The sequence below is a fragment of the Gnatocerus cornutus genome, chromosome 5 (assembly GCF_029298725.1).
Source record: "Gnatocerus cornutus isolate USDA-ARS CGAHR chromosome 5, icGnaCorn1.1, whole genome shotgun sequence".
NCBI lineage: Eukaryota > Metazoa > Arthropoda > Insecta > Coleoptera > Tenebrionidae > Gnatocerus > Gnatocerus cornutus.
Window position 1 is genome coordinate 13,902,138 of NC_142237.1, and position 13,940 is coordinate 13,916,077.

The 13,940-nt window shown below is 34.2% G+C and overlaps 4 protein-coding genes across 9 annotated transcripts in view; 2 read left to right on the top strand and 2 right to left on the bottom strand.

The window, feature by feature from the left end:
• Positions 1–7,027: 7,027 nt before the first annotated feature.
• On the top strand, positions 7,028–8,618 carry LOC148174848 (uncharacterized). 2 transcript variants are annotated; one of them, XM_088037629.1, is made up of 5 exons: positions 7,028–7,317; positions 7,362–7,541; positions 7,588–7,752; positions 7,800–8,009; positions 8,064–8,618. In XM_088037629.1, the coding sequence occupies exons 1-4, from the start codon at positions 7,117–7,119 to the stop codon at positions 7,983–7,985; spliced, it is 732 nt and encodes a 243-aa protein (XP_087893755.1). In that variant the 5' UTR covers positions 7,028–7,116; the 3' UTR covers positions 7,986–8,009; positions 8,064–8,618. The 2 variants fall into 2 exon arrangements, with proteins under 2 accessions (XP_087893755.1, XP_087893754.1); XM_088037628.1 differs by having other exon boundaries at positions 7,800–8,618.
• SCCRO (defective in cullin neddylation 1 domain containing SCCRO) lies at positions 8,172–9,839 on the bottom strand. 2 transcript variants are annotated; one of them, XM_088037626.1, is made up of 3 exons: positions 9,749–9,839; positions 8,849–9,442; positions 8,172–8,799 (listed from the first exon to the last, which is right to left on the bottom strand). In XM_088037626.1, the coding sequence occupies exons 1-3, from the start codon at positions 9,749–9,751 to the stop codon at positions 8,611–8,613; spliced, it is 786 nt and encodes a 261-aa protein (XP_087893752.1). In that variant the 5' UTR covers positions 9,752–9,839; the 3' UTR covers positions 8,172–8,610. The 2 variants fall into 2 exon arrangements, with proteins under 2 accessions (XP_087893752.1, XP_087893753.1); XM_088037627.1 differs by lacking the exon at positions 9,749–9,839 and adding an exon at positions 9,583–9,673.
• A 72-nt stretch (positions 9,840–9,911) lies between these two features.
• GluRS-m (putative glutamate--tRNA ligase, mitochondrial) lies at positions 9,912–11,875 on the top strand. Its single transcript, XM_088037625.1, has 7 exons — positions 9,912–10,136; positions 10,182–10,416; positions 10,462–10,657; positions 10,708–10,922; positions 10,979–11,210; positions 11,251–11,709; positions 11,757–11,875. The coding sequence occupies exons 1-7, from the start codon at positions 10,025–10,027 to the stop codon at positions 11,844–11,846; spliced, it is 1,539 nt and encodes a 512-aa protein (XP_087893751.1). The 5' UTR covers positions 9,912–10,024; the 3' UTR covers positions 11,847–11,875.
• The window catches only part of LOC148174851 (diacylglycerol kinase eta), a 57,856-nt gene continuing 55,728 nt past the window's right edge, over positions 11,813–13,940 (bottom strand). For all 4 annotated transcript variants that reach the window (XM_088037623.1, XM_088037622.1, XM_088037621.1 and 1 more), the window contains one exon: positions 11,813–13,905. In XM_088037623.1, the coding sequence (XP_087893749.1) occupies positions 13,603–13,905 (303 nt within the window). In that variant the 3' untranslated portion in view covers positions 11,813–13,602. The remainder of the gene's footprint in view (positions 13,906–13,940) is intronic.

The following is a 13,940-nucleotide window of genomic DNA, read 5'->3' on the forward strand; positions in this document are numbered from 1 at the left end:
ATGGGGGCAATTTTAAAGTTTGTTGTTGTTGAAGGTACGGAATTGAATAATTCGGCGATTTGCGTAAGCTGTTGTTTCCTTCTTAGATTATCATGTTGGTAGACTTATTTAAAGATTTTAGTCATTCTTTTCTTCGGATGGATATTCGCAGAAACGCGCGATATCAAGACACTCTTGAAAATAATATCTTTTTAGAAACTTTCCATAAGTTTTTGAGTATTCCTTTGCTTCTGGTATTTGAAAGTTTTTTTTGTTTTTCATACGTCTTGCTTCATACGTCTTCATATATCTTCTGTTTGTTCTTCATTCAGGACAACAGGGGTGTGTTCATAAAGTAAAGGTCTGTTGAAGCGTGTGACGTCAGAGTGATGTGATTAACACTGTGAGTTTCCGTGGTTAATTAAATGTTCGACAAATAGGTACATCACCTACATAAAAAACGCAATTTTCGCGAAAATTTATGACAAAAACTATACCAAACTTCTGATATCGACATCTCGCTTATTTTTTCGAGTAAACTTAAGTTATTAAACATCAGTGTACGCAGAATTTTCCGCAGATTTCAAATCTGGGATTTAAATTCAGATCTGACAACAAATAACTGAGGTATGGCCGATCAAAGTTTCGGAAAGTTGATTTTCATTTTTCCTCATTTTTCGTAATTTTTAAAGTTAAATATCTCGAAAACTATTTGAGATATTGAGATGCTGTTTGCGCCATCGTTTTTTTCGGCTCATTTTGCGTTAGAAAATGTTCTCAAAAGCCCAAAATTCGATAGTCGATTTTTCGCGAAAAAAAATTCGGACTCAAACGATGAAAATTTTTCATTTTTTTTATTTTTGGCCATAGTTTGTAAACTATTTGTCCGATCGATCTTAAATTTAGCCAGTAGATCGATTTCGAGCTCCTCTTTCGACTGATGTATAATTCATTGCTATTAAACGTCGTTTTCATTTTGAAAACATTGATTGAAAATGACCCTAAAATGATGTTTCCAAAACAGTTTTTGGCCAATACCTCGTTTATTTATTCAGCAAACTCACAAATTTGAGTCTCATTTTACGCAGAATTTCACGCTGATTTCAAAAACATGATAATTTTTGAATTTTTGTCAGTAAATAACTGAGTTATGGCCGTTTGAAATTTCGGGTTGTCGCCAGAGGGCCAAATTTTTGACGGTTCAAAACAATTCGTGCTCGATATCTCGGAAACTATTTCATATATTGAGATGCGGTTTGCGCCATCGTTTTTCTCGCGATTTTTTACATAAGAAATAGTTGTTTGATTTTTCTACAGTCGAAATTTGCAAATTTTCGCAAAAATTCATGACTAAAACTATGGCCAAACTTCTGATATCGATATCTTGCTTATTTTTTAGAGTAAACTTAAGTTATCATACATCAGTGTACGCAGAATTTTGCGCAGATTCCAAATCAGGGATTTAAATTCAGATCCGACAACAAATAACTGAGTTATGGCCGATCAAAGTTTTGGAAAGTTGATTTTCATTTTTTCTCATTTTTCGTAATTTTTAAAGTTAAATATCTCGGAAACTATTATAGATATTGAGATGCTGTTTGCGCCATCGTTTTTTTCGGCGCATTTTAGGTTAGAAAATGTTCTCAAAATCCCAAAATTCGATAGTCGATTTTTTGCGAAAAAAAAATTGCGACTCAAACGATGAAAATTTTTCATTTTTTTTATTTTTGGCCATAACTCGTAAACTATTTGTCCGATAGATCTCAAATTTGACTAATAGATAGATTTTGACCTCCTTTTTCGACTGATGTATAATTCAATGCCATTAATCGTCGTTTTCAGTTTGAAAACATTGATTGAAAATCACCCTAAAATGATGTTTCCAAAACAGTTTATGGCCAATGCCTCGTTTATTTATTACGCAAACTCAACAAATCTGGGCTCATTTTACGCAGAATGTCACGTTGAATCCAAAAACATGAGAATTTTCAATTTTCGTCAACAAATAACTGAGTTATGGTCGTTTGAATTTTTGGGTTGTTGCCAGAGGGCCAAATTTTTGAAGGTTCGAAACAATTCGTGCTCGATATCTCGGAAATTATTCCAGATATTGAGATGCGGTTTCCGCCATCGTTTTTCTCGCGATTTTTTACATAAGAAATAGTTGTTTGATTTTTCTACAGTCGAAATTTGCAAATTTTCGCAAAAATTCATGACTAAAACTATGGCCAAACTTCTGATATCGATATCTTGCTTATTTTTTAGAGTAAACTTAAGTTATCATACATCAGTGTACGCAGAATTTTGCGCAGATTCCAAATCAGGGATTTAAATTCAGATCCGACAACAAATAACTGAGTTATGGCCGATCAAAGTTTTGGAAAGTTGATTTTCATTTTTTCTCATTTTTCGTAATTTTTAAAGTTAAATATCTCGGAAACTATTATAGATATTGAGATGCTGTTTGCGCCATCGTTTTTTTCGGCGCATTTTAGGTTAGAAAATGTTCTCAAAAGCCCAAAATTCGATAGTCGATTTTTTGCGAAAAAAAAATTGCGACTCAAACGATGAAAATTTTTCATTTTTTTTATTTTTGGCCATAACTCGTAAACTATTTGTCCGATAGATCTCAAATTTGACTAATAGATAGATTTTGACCTCCTTTTTCGACTGATGTATAATTCAATGCCATTAATCGTCGTTTTCAGTTTGAAAACATTGATTGAAAATCACCCTAAAATGATGTTTCCAAAACAGTTTATGGCCAATGCCTCGTTTATTTATTACGCAAACTCAACAAATCTGGGCTCATTTTACGCAGAATGTCACGTTGAATCCAAAAACATGAGAATTTTCAATTTTCGTCAACAAACAACTGAGTTATGGTCGTTTGAATTTTTGGGTTGTTGCCAGAGGGCCAAATTTTTGAAGGTTCGAAACAATTCGTGCTCGATATCACGGAAATTATTCCAGATGTTGAGATGCGGTTTCCGCCATCGTTTTTCTCGCGATTTTTTACATAAGAAATAGTTGTTTGATTTTTCTACAGTCGAAATTTGCAAATTTTCGCAAAAATTCATGACTAAAACTATGGCCAAACTTCTGATATCGATATCTTGCTTATTTTTTAGAGTAAACTTAAGTTATCATACATCAGTGTACGCAGAATTTTGCGCAGATTCCAAATCAGGGATTTAAATTCAGATCCGACAACAAATAACTGAGTTATGGCCGATCAAAGTTTTGGAAAGTTGATTTTCATTTTTTCTCATTTTTCGTAATTTTTAAAGTTAAATATCTCGGAAACTATTATAGATATTGAGATGCTGTTTGCGCCATCGTTTTTTTCGGCGCATTTTAGGTTAGAAAATGTTCTCAAAAGCCCAAAATTCGATAGTCGATTTTTTGCGAAAAAAAAATTGCGACTCAAACGATGAAAATTTTTCATTTTTTTTATTTTTGGCCATAACTCGTAAACTATTTGTCCGATAGATCTCAAATTTGACTAATAGATAGATTTTGACCTCCTTTTTCGACTGATGTATAATTCAATGCCATTAATCGTCGTTTTCAGTTTGAAAACATTGATTGAAAATCACCCTAAAATGATGTTTCCAAAACAGTTTATGGCCAATGCCTCGTTTATTTATTACGCAAACTCAACAAATCTGGGCTCATTTTACGCAGAATGTCACGTTGAATCCAAAAACATGAGAATTTTCAATTTTCGTCAACAAATAACTGAGTTATGGTCGTTTGAATTTTTGGGTTGTTGCCAGAGGGCCAAATTTTTGAAGGTTCGAAACAATTCGTGCTCGATATCTCGGAAATTATTCCAGATATTGAGATGCGGTTTCCGCCATCGTTTTTCTCGCGATTTTTTACATAAGAAATAGTTGTTTGATTTTTCTACAGTCGAAATTTGCAAATTTTCGCAAAAATTCATGACTAAAACTATGGCCAAACTTCTGATATCGATATCTTGCTTATTTTTTAGAGTAAACTTAAGTTATCATACATCAGTGTACGCAGAATTTTGCGCAGATTCCAAATCAGGGATTTAAATTCAGATCCGACAACAAATAACTGAGTTATGGCCGATCAAAGTTTTGGAAAGTTGATTTTCATTTTTTCTCATTTTTCGTAATTTTTAATGTTAAATATCTCGGAAACTATTATAGATATTGAGATGCTGTTTGCGCCATCGTTTTTTTCGGCGCATTTTACGTTAGAAAATGTTCTCAAAATCCCAAAATTCGATAGTCGATTTTTTGCGAAAAAAAAATTGCGACTCAAACGATGAAAATTTTTCATTTTTTTTATTTTTGGCCATAACTCGTAAACTATTTGTCCGATAGATCTCAAATTTGACCAATAGATAGATTTTGACCTCCTTTTTCGACTGATGTATAATTCAATGCCATTAATCGTCGTTTTCAGTTTGAAAACATTGATTGAAAATCACCCTAAAATGATGTTTCCAAAACAGTTTATGGCCAATGCCTCGTTTATTTATTACGCAAACTCAACAAATCTGGGCTCATTTTACGCAGAATGTCACGTTGAATCCAAAAACATGAGAATTTTCAATTTTCGTCAACAAATAACTGAGTTATGGTCGTTTGAATTTTTGGGTTGTTGCCAGAGGGCCAAATTTTTGAAGGTTCGAAACAATTCGTGCTCGATATCTCGGAAATTATTCCAGATATTGAGATGCGGTTTCCGCCATCGTTTTTCTCGCGATTTTTTACATAAGAAATAGTTGTTTGATTTTTCTACAGTCGAAATTTGCAAATTTTCGCAAAAATTCATGACTAAAACTATGGCCAAACTTCTGATATCGATATCTTGCTTATTTTTTAGAGTAAACTTAAGTTATCATACATCAGTGTACGCAGAATTTTGCGCAGATTCCAAATCAGGGATTTAAATTCAGATCCGACAACAAATAACTGGGTTATGGCCGATCAAAGTTTTGGAAAGTTGATTTTCATTTTTTCTCATTTTTCGTAATTTTTAAAGTTAAATATCTCGGAAACTATTATAGATATTGAGATGCTGTTTGCGCCATCGTTTTTTTCGGCGCATTTTACGTTAGAAAATGTTCTCAAAATCCCAAAATTCGATAGTCGATTTTTTGCGAAAAAAAAATTGCGACTCAAACGATGAAAATTTTTCATTTTTTTTATTTTTGGCCATAACTCGTAAACTATTTGTCCGATAGATCTCAAATTTGACCAATAGATAGATTTTGACCTCCTTTTTCGACTGATGTATAATTCAATGCCATTAATCGTCGTTTTCAGTTTGAAAACATTGATTGAAAATCACCCTAAAATGATGTTTCCAAAACAGTTTATGGCCAATGCCTCGTTTATTTATTACGCAAACTCAACAAATCTGGGCTCATTTTACGCAGAATGTCACATTGAATCCAAAAACATGAGAATTTTCAATTTTCGTCAACAAACAACTGAGTTATGGTCGTTTGAATTTTTGGGTTGTTGCCAGAGGGCCAAATTTTTGAAGGTTCGAAACAATTCGTGCTCGATATCTCGGAAATTATTCCAGATATTGAGATGCGGTTTCCGCCATCGTTTTTCTCGCGATTTTTTACATAAGAAATAGTTGTTTGATTTTTCTACAGTCGAAATTTGCAAATTTTCGCAAAAATTCATGACTAAAACTATGGCCAAACTTCTGATATCGATATCTTGCTTATTTTTTAGAGTAAACTTAAGTTATCATACATCAGTGTACGCAGAATTTTGCGCAGATTCCAAATCAGGGATTTAAATTCAGATCCGACAACAAATAACTGAGTTATGGCCGATCAAAGTTTTGGAAAGTTGATTTTCATTTTTTCTCATTTTTCGTAATTTTTAAAGTTAAATATCTCGGAAACTATTATAGATATTGAGATGCTGTTTGCGCCATCGTTTTTTTCGGCGCATTTTACGTTAGAAAATGTTCTCAAAATCCCAAAATTCGATAGTCGATTTTTTGCGAAAAAAAAATTGCGACTCAAACGATGAAAATTTTTCATTTTTTTTATTTTTGGCCATAACTCGTAAACTATTTGTCCGATAGATCTCAAATTTGACCAATAGATAGATTTTGACCTCCTTTTTCGACTGATGTATAATTCAATGCCATTAATCGTCGTTTCCAGTTTGAAAACATTGATTGAAAATCACCCTAAAATGATGTTTCCAAAACAGTTTATGGCCAATGCCTCGTTTATTTATTACGCAAACTCAACAAATCTGGGCTCACTTTACGCAGAATGTCACGTTGAATCCAAAAACATGAGAATTTTCAATTTTCGTCAACAAATAACTGAGTTATGGTCGTTTGAATTTTTGGGTTGTTGCCAGAGGGCCAAATTTTTGAAGGTTCGAAACAATTCGTGCTCGATATCTCGGAAATTATTCCAGATATTGAGATGCGGTTTCCGCCATCGTTTTTCTCGCGATTTTTTACATAAGAAATAGTTCTTTGATTTTTTTACAGTCAAAATTTGCAAATTTTCGCAAAAATTCATGACTAAAACTATGGCCAAACTTCTGATATCGATATCTCGCTTATTTTATTATACATCAGTGTACGCAGAATTTTCCGCAGATTCCAAATCTAGGATTTAAATTCAGATCCGACAACAAATAACTGAGTTATGGCCGATCAAAGTTTCGGAAAGTTGATTTGATGAATTGATGAATTTTTTAAACCATTTGAACAAATATTCTTCGATCATGACACGATTTTCAGCAGGATCATCTTCCACTTTCAATTATAAAACTTCCTAGAAATTGTATTCTTTTAAAGTTATCTAAACAATTATATTCTTGTTGTTGTTTTTGGATTATTAATCAAATTTCTGTTACAAATAATCTTAGCTGCAAGCACCTTGAACCAATAGCTCTGTGCCCCAATTCCAGATTTTTATTTCTTCATTTTTTTCCGAAGTCTCCAACACAAACAACTCTATAATTCCTCGCATGGAATAATCTCTTTGATAACCTCTGCGTTTCTTGACTTTTATGTTAAATCTCAAGTCCAAAAATAAGTTGCTTTGGCAGGAGGCAACGAAATTTTGAAGTGAAGTGTTACAAATATGTCAAAATTATCAAATGTAAAATGTCTGATTGTTCCGAACTACCATTTTTTCCAAAGTATGAAACGAACACTTTACAAAACCATTCTGAGATAAGGGTAACATTCTTCGAGTCAAAATTTGCGCAAAGTCATTACAATTATGAAGATGTCCCGATTTCGAGCAATGCTTGTACTTTAATTGCCGTTTTAATGGCGTCTTATTGCAGACACGAAAGGATTATTGTAAGTAGATGCGATTGATAAAAAGTAGTTATTAATTCTTGTAGATTAACAAACCGGACAGTCCTTTGAATGTAAGATTGATTTATTTACTTGCATTCAGTATTCTCGATGGAAATAAAATTCATGACAGTCTGAAAGCGAAAGGTACTTTGGATAATTTTAATTTGACCGTTCCTGAAGCAATGAAATTCGCTGGATATCGGGCTGAGGGCCTAACAGAATGGGTAAAAATCAAAAAGAAGCGAAATATTCGAATTGTAATTTTTTCAGAAAAGTATGATCTACATGGAATCATTATTCCAATCTCTTTATGGTAACATCAAAAGCAACCTACAAGAATGGAACAATTTCAACCAAATCAAACAATACACCGATTTGTTTATAATTTTAATCGCTGATAACAGAAGTGTGCTTTTTATTTTACAGAAAGAAACGGTGAGTGATTCTTAATTTTTTAAGAAGTTTCCAAATACTATTTTCAGGTAACTTTGGTTGATTCACATTCACATGCAGATAATAAAGGTGCTCTTATCGCTGTGGCTTTCCGTGAAAAGTTTAACGTCTTGTGTTTATGGTTCAGTCACATCATTAATAAGTGTTATAAGAATGATCCAGGTTTATACGAATTATCGTTTCTATATTTTAAACGCAAAGATTATCAGAAGTAATTAAAAATAAGAAAAATAGATTTTGTAATGCATTCAGAGTTGTAATAATAATTATTTGGTAACAAAATTTTGTTTTAGGACGAATTAAAATTTCTAACAGAAATTTGGGAAGGTTACGACTGTTTTTTTTTAACTTAATTGACGCGTTGGAGTACTTTTGGCCCTGGATATAAATAAGAACGGCAATTTATTTAAAAACAATATAATTATTTATTACAGCTGATGAAAATTTACAATTTTAGTGCTCAAAATGTTTCATAATGTTCGCTATTTACAATTTTTTCTATTTTTAATAAATAAAAGAAAGCAGACTGAATGACATTAAATCGGAACCGTCGCAAGTTACTTGTAATACACGATAATTAAAAAACTTTCACAACAGACAAAAATAATTAATGAATGCACAATCCGCTACAATATTTGTATTAAATTTTATTTAAGAATACTAAAAGCGCATCTACTCTCTTAAATTGTTAAAGTAACAGTGCGACGGATTGGTTTAACATTTTCAGGGAATTTTCTCATCTCCTCATAAGGAAAGTCATAAATAAAATTAAGTATAAAGGCAGATTAATGTCATCCAAGTCTGATATTCGGCACGTTGTTTTTCAAATAAATAGTTTCGCTAATCAAGTTGGCTGGTACTAAGTTGTTGATTTCCTTTTGTTCTCGTCGAAGCCCACTCAACGAAGTCATCAATTAGGACGGGCCATGCGCCTTCTTCATCATAATTACTCATATCATCTGCAATTTGTTGAGCAAAGTCTAGTAAGAGATTCCAGGTGTCTTTTGGAATCGATCTCTTGTGGTTTTCCTACAAAAAAAGATCATCATGCTTTAGAAGTACAATCAGAAGTGAGCACCTGTAGAAACGTGCACCATAGATCCAGGAATTTGAATTTTCCTTTTAGTACGATATTCCAGTAAGCAATAGCCATATCGAGGTCCAGTCCTTTCTGGCCCGGATTTTTCGCATAGTTAAACGTAAAATGATAAAAGTCCTTAAATTTGTAATTATCGCGGATTTCATTTTCTAACGTCGACAGTCTGGCTTTTAACTTATCGATATTATCACAACCTAATTCTGTCATACCGTTAACAAACTCATCTCTAGTAAATTCACACTGAGTAGCTGCTTTGAATTTCCACGCGATTATTAGAACGAGTTTAGATTCAGGGGGTAGACTTAAATCATCTAAGAATTTCATAATACCATCAACAGTGATTTTGTCTGGTTCAGTGGGGTCTTTGTATCTATTGTACAACAACTCCAACTTCTTCTTGTCGACATTTCTAGGTTCTTTGTAGTAAGCATCTGGGTTTTGAAAGTAATTATCACTGGCTAAGTCTAACTTCCAATCGTTTTGAGTAAGGCAATAAATCGCTGTATTCTCTCCAGTCTGAGTAAATGATATAAATTTTTTCACTTTCTCTCTTTGGGACGACTTGAGTTTATGCTGAAACAAGGGGGCTTCCATCATATTGTTGCTTTTCAAAAGTTAAGTTAGGTTAGCTGCTTGAAAATAAATTTGACAGACGAACTTCAAACTTAAAAAAACACTTTACGCCGAATTTTTTCCATCCTGCGTTTACTTACCATTCTCTGATTAAAGATTTCTACTTGAAATTTGCGAAAGAACGATGATAATTTAGAAATTACCAGTTTTCAGAGGCTGGTTGAGGTTATGTCTATCAAAATAATTTTGACAGCTCCATTAAACTGTTTGTGATCTTTTCTTGAACAATGGACTGGACTTACTCACCATGGTAGTTAAGGACTTTTAGGCTATAGATTTGCTAAAATAACTGAATCATTTGAATGGGATTTTCATAAATGAATTCGGAGGATCATCAAATAACCTTAAAAGTACCTACACAAGGTTGCCACTCTAACAATATTAACGCAATGGAAAACTAGGACGAAGAACCAAAACGTGAGAAATAGAGAAAGTGGAAAGAAAGTGCAAGTTTGTGCGTGGGGGTGATTTTATTTTCTCTATTTTTTTTACCGGCGACTGTTTTCACATAACCTCGAAAAAATGTTTATTCTCAATTTCAAACTTCCAAGGACTGTCACATCCCTTATAATCAGGCACAATTCGGGAATAAATCCTGAAATTGTCCGAGTCCGCTTCGCCCCAAGTCCCACAGGTAACTTTAAAAAAAAATGTCACAAGTTCAATAGAAATGTTTTAGGATTTCTTCATCTGGGGGGCTTACGTACCGCCCTTTATAATTTTCTCTTCGCGAAGTCTCGCAACGGGAAATTTATTCTGCGCATTGAAGACACTGATCAAACCCGTTTAGTAGAGGGGGCGGTAGAACAACTTCAGCGCGACTTACAGTGGAGCGGGATTGAGATCCATGAAGGCCCCAAAACTGGGGGGCATGTGGGGCCTTACATCCAGTCGCAACGGCTCCACTTATATAGGTAACCCCCTAATTTTGGTAAAACTGCTACTTTGGATATTCCTAGGGAACATGTTAAGACGCTACTTGAAAACGGTTCAGCCTACCATTGCTTTTGTACAGAGAAACGCTTAGAATTACTACGCAAAGAAGCGCTAAGAGCTCGGGAAATACCAAAGTATGATAACAGATGTAGAAACTTGGAGCCTTCACAGATCCAGGAGAAGTTGTCCCAAGGAGTACCATCATGCATTAGGTTTAAAGTACTTTTGACTTAAATTCCCCCTTTACTTTTTTACCAAAGTCGCCGTAGTTAAACTCAGAGGTTGAAAGTTTCCAAGATATGATTTACAGTACCATAAGTTATGATATAGCGGCAAGTGAAGGTGACCCTGTGATAATAAAATCCGACGGTTTTCCAACTTATCATTTCGCTAATGTGGTTGACGATCATTTGATGGAGATTTCCCACGTTTTGCGAGGGGTGGAATGGCAAATTTCCACCACCAAGCATTTACTTCTGTATAGGTAAATTTGTAACTTTAGGTTGGTTGTACCGTCCGTAACTAACTGGTACTTCCCAGGGCTTTTAATTGGAAGCCACCCCAATTCGGTCATTTACCTCTTTTAATGAACCCCGACGGTACTAAACTAAGTAAAAGACAAGGAGACATTAGAATAAGCCACTATAGAGACAACGGAATATTTCCTTTGGCTCTAATTAATTTTATTACAAACTCAGGGGGTGGTTTTGAAAAAGACACTGAGCGAAACGTTAAACCGAAATGTTATACAATCGACGAGTTGACCCAACAGGTAAGTTTTAGCACCAGCAAGATTCTAATAAAAATTGTAGTTTGATCTCTCTAGAATCAACACACATTCAGGGAAATTAATGCCGGAGCGGCTTTCGGAGTTCAACAGACTTGAGTTGAAGCGAATGTTGGAGAATGGAAAGGAAGGCGAACTTGTGGAAACCGTGCGCCAGATGGTGAAGAGCCACTTTGCGGGATGCGACTCTCTTGAATTGAGCTCGGATCATGTAAAGTACATTCTTAATTGGTCGCTCAACAGAATTACAAAACTGCCGGACTTACTCTCAAACGATTTGAAATTTATTTGGGTTTCGCCAAAAGGGCACAAAGTCAGTGACAATGAAGTGAGGTATCTGACCGCTTTCACTGAAGATTTGAATAGAATGGAGGACTTGGATAAGGATGAATTGAATAAGTTTTTGCGGCAGTTTTCCGAGACACATCAGATCAAGTTCGGGATCTTCATGAGGACGCTGCGGTCAGTTCTAAGCGGACTGAAGGTACAGAAATTGTTTTTTTTGGGATATCATACAATTTTTTTTGATAGGAGGGTCCGGGGGTGTCAGATATGATGGAGATTTTAGGGAAAAAAAACACGATAGCTCGTCTTCAATGCTGCATAAAAAACAACAGTTGAGATAAATATATTTAATATCTTTCATAATACATTACAATAAAAAAATCTAAAAAACAAATTAGCGTGAATTTCATTTATCGAATAAAAGTATATGTTCATCATTTCACAAACCTAACTTGTATGAAACAATAGAGAGAGTTCACTAAACAATATAAAAGAAGGAGTCGTATTGCTGGCCATTTTATTAAAGTGACTGCAAATTTTTTATCACAGAAGTTCAACAGCAGTCTTAGGTAAAAAGGGACAGATTTCGAGAACGCTACCTAGTTATGTAACTCCCGTTCGAATAAAGTTCTCGAAGTCTGTCAAACTAATAAGAAATCGGTGAACACAAATTAAGTAATCACAGAATAAGATTGACCCGTTTCGTGGTGGCGATTGCGGTGCTTAATCAACCAAACGGCACGGCAGCCCCCACCAACAATTCGGCTCGTTATTAAAAATGATAAGGAAATTTTGGTCCTCTTCTAGAGTAGTGCTGCCTTTCAATCAATGATTGTTCCGAGTGGAGCGAAATGGACTTAAATTAATAAAAGGAATGCGTAATAAAATTCCTTAAAACTAGCCATTTTGTACACGTGGGAATGATCGTAAGGCTACAAACAATCTTGTGCTAAGTAAGATATAACACGTTTAGGAAGTTTTGGTTAGTGCTGTTATGGCAGTCAACAAAGGACGCCAAAGGGCGTCAATGCGAGTGTCGTCACTCGGTACGCTATTAGGTCATAAAGAAAAACAGGTCTTTATGAAATGGAATGACCTGTCTTTGATATGGTATTGTGCGAAAAAAATACAACTCTATAACAAGAAGACGCTTCAGGAGCGTTTTAGAAATAAGTTCCACTACAAAGCTATAGTTTGACACAAAAATCACATTAGGCTAACATGCAAAGGCAATAAGTTAATGATTATCATAGTTACTTCTATTAACTGTCTTCTGTATTCAACGAAAGGTCTCAAATCAACATAGATTAGCTTAGACTCTTACAATTAACGTACTAAACTAGTTCTATATTCTTTATAAATACTTCAACATCCAAAAAAGCTTAAAAATATAGATGTACAAATGGTGAAGACTACACGGTTGTCTACACATGTAACGGTACGTATCTTGTCTATATTGCACTAATTTATGATATAATGCTATTGTGATTTTATTCAGTTGAAGAATTTGGTCGCTTAGAACAACGCGGTGTCGTAAATAAAAATTTTATGAAAAGTCTCAGGACAAGACGACAGATAAAACAATGCGCTTAAAGATAGAAGACTATAGCTGAAATATATTGCTAGGGAAAGATAATTGCTTTTAGTTTAGAATATAAGTTATATTAATAAAATGTTTGTTATTTCTTCAAGAGAATTTGACCATAACAGTAAAATTGTCCTAACAAGTTTATAAGCGTACGATTTTAGTTAATTTTTAATTATTTTTGGTTTTATATTGAAGAATAGATGAATTTCTCGATTTGATGAACGAACATACACTATCATTTTCACACTTAACTATATTTTATAACTAGAATATACTTTTTGGAAATCACAGCAATTTCTCATATTTTTAACTAATATCAATACATCTATACGGGGTGGTATCATTTTTTAACGTCGACAATTAAATGGAACACCGTTTTGCATTGACCAACATTGTTTATATTCTAAATGGCCCCGGACCTAAAAACTCGATCGAAAATCGCACCCGACATATCCTACGTAATATATTTTGATTGTTGGTCAACACATTCTATGGGTTTTTTATTTATAAACCTTGAGTCAAATCCTTAATGGCTTGCAGTATTCTTTTTACATGTCCTACTTTAGTAACACCTAAGTCTTTCAGATCCCTCCTTGCCAATGTAAGAAGCTCCCGTCCCCTTATATCATTTTTAACGAAACTATCGATATATTCAGCCAGTTGTAGAGTTTCCAGCCAAGTCGCAACCTCCTGAGTTCCCCAAGAATTAACTTCGCGTCCAGATTTCTTGCTGGATTGTTGTTGCGTAGAAGTCGCTCCTTTGGCTCGGAATTTGAGCCAGAAGAGCCCTTTGCGTTTGTGCTCAGACTAAAATCACACCATTGAGGAAAATGGGAAAATAA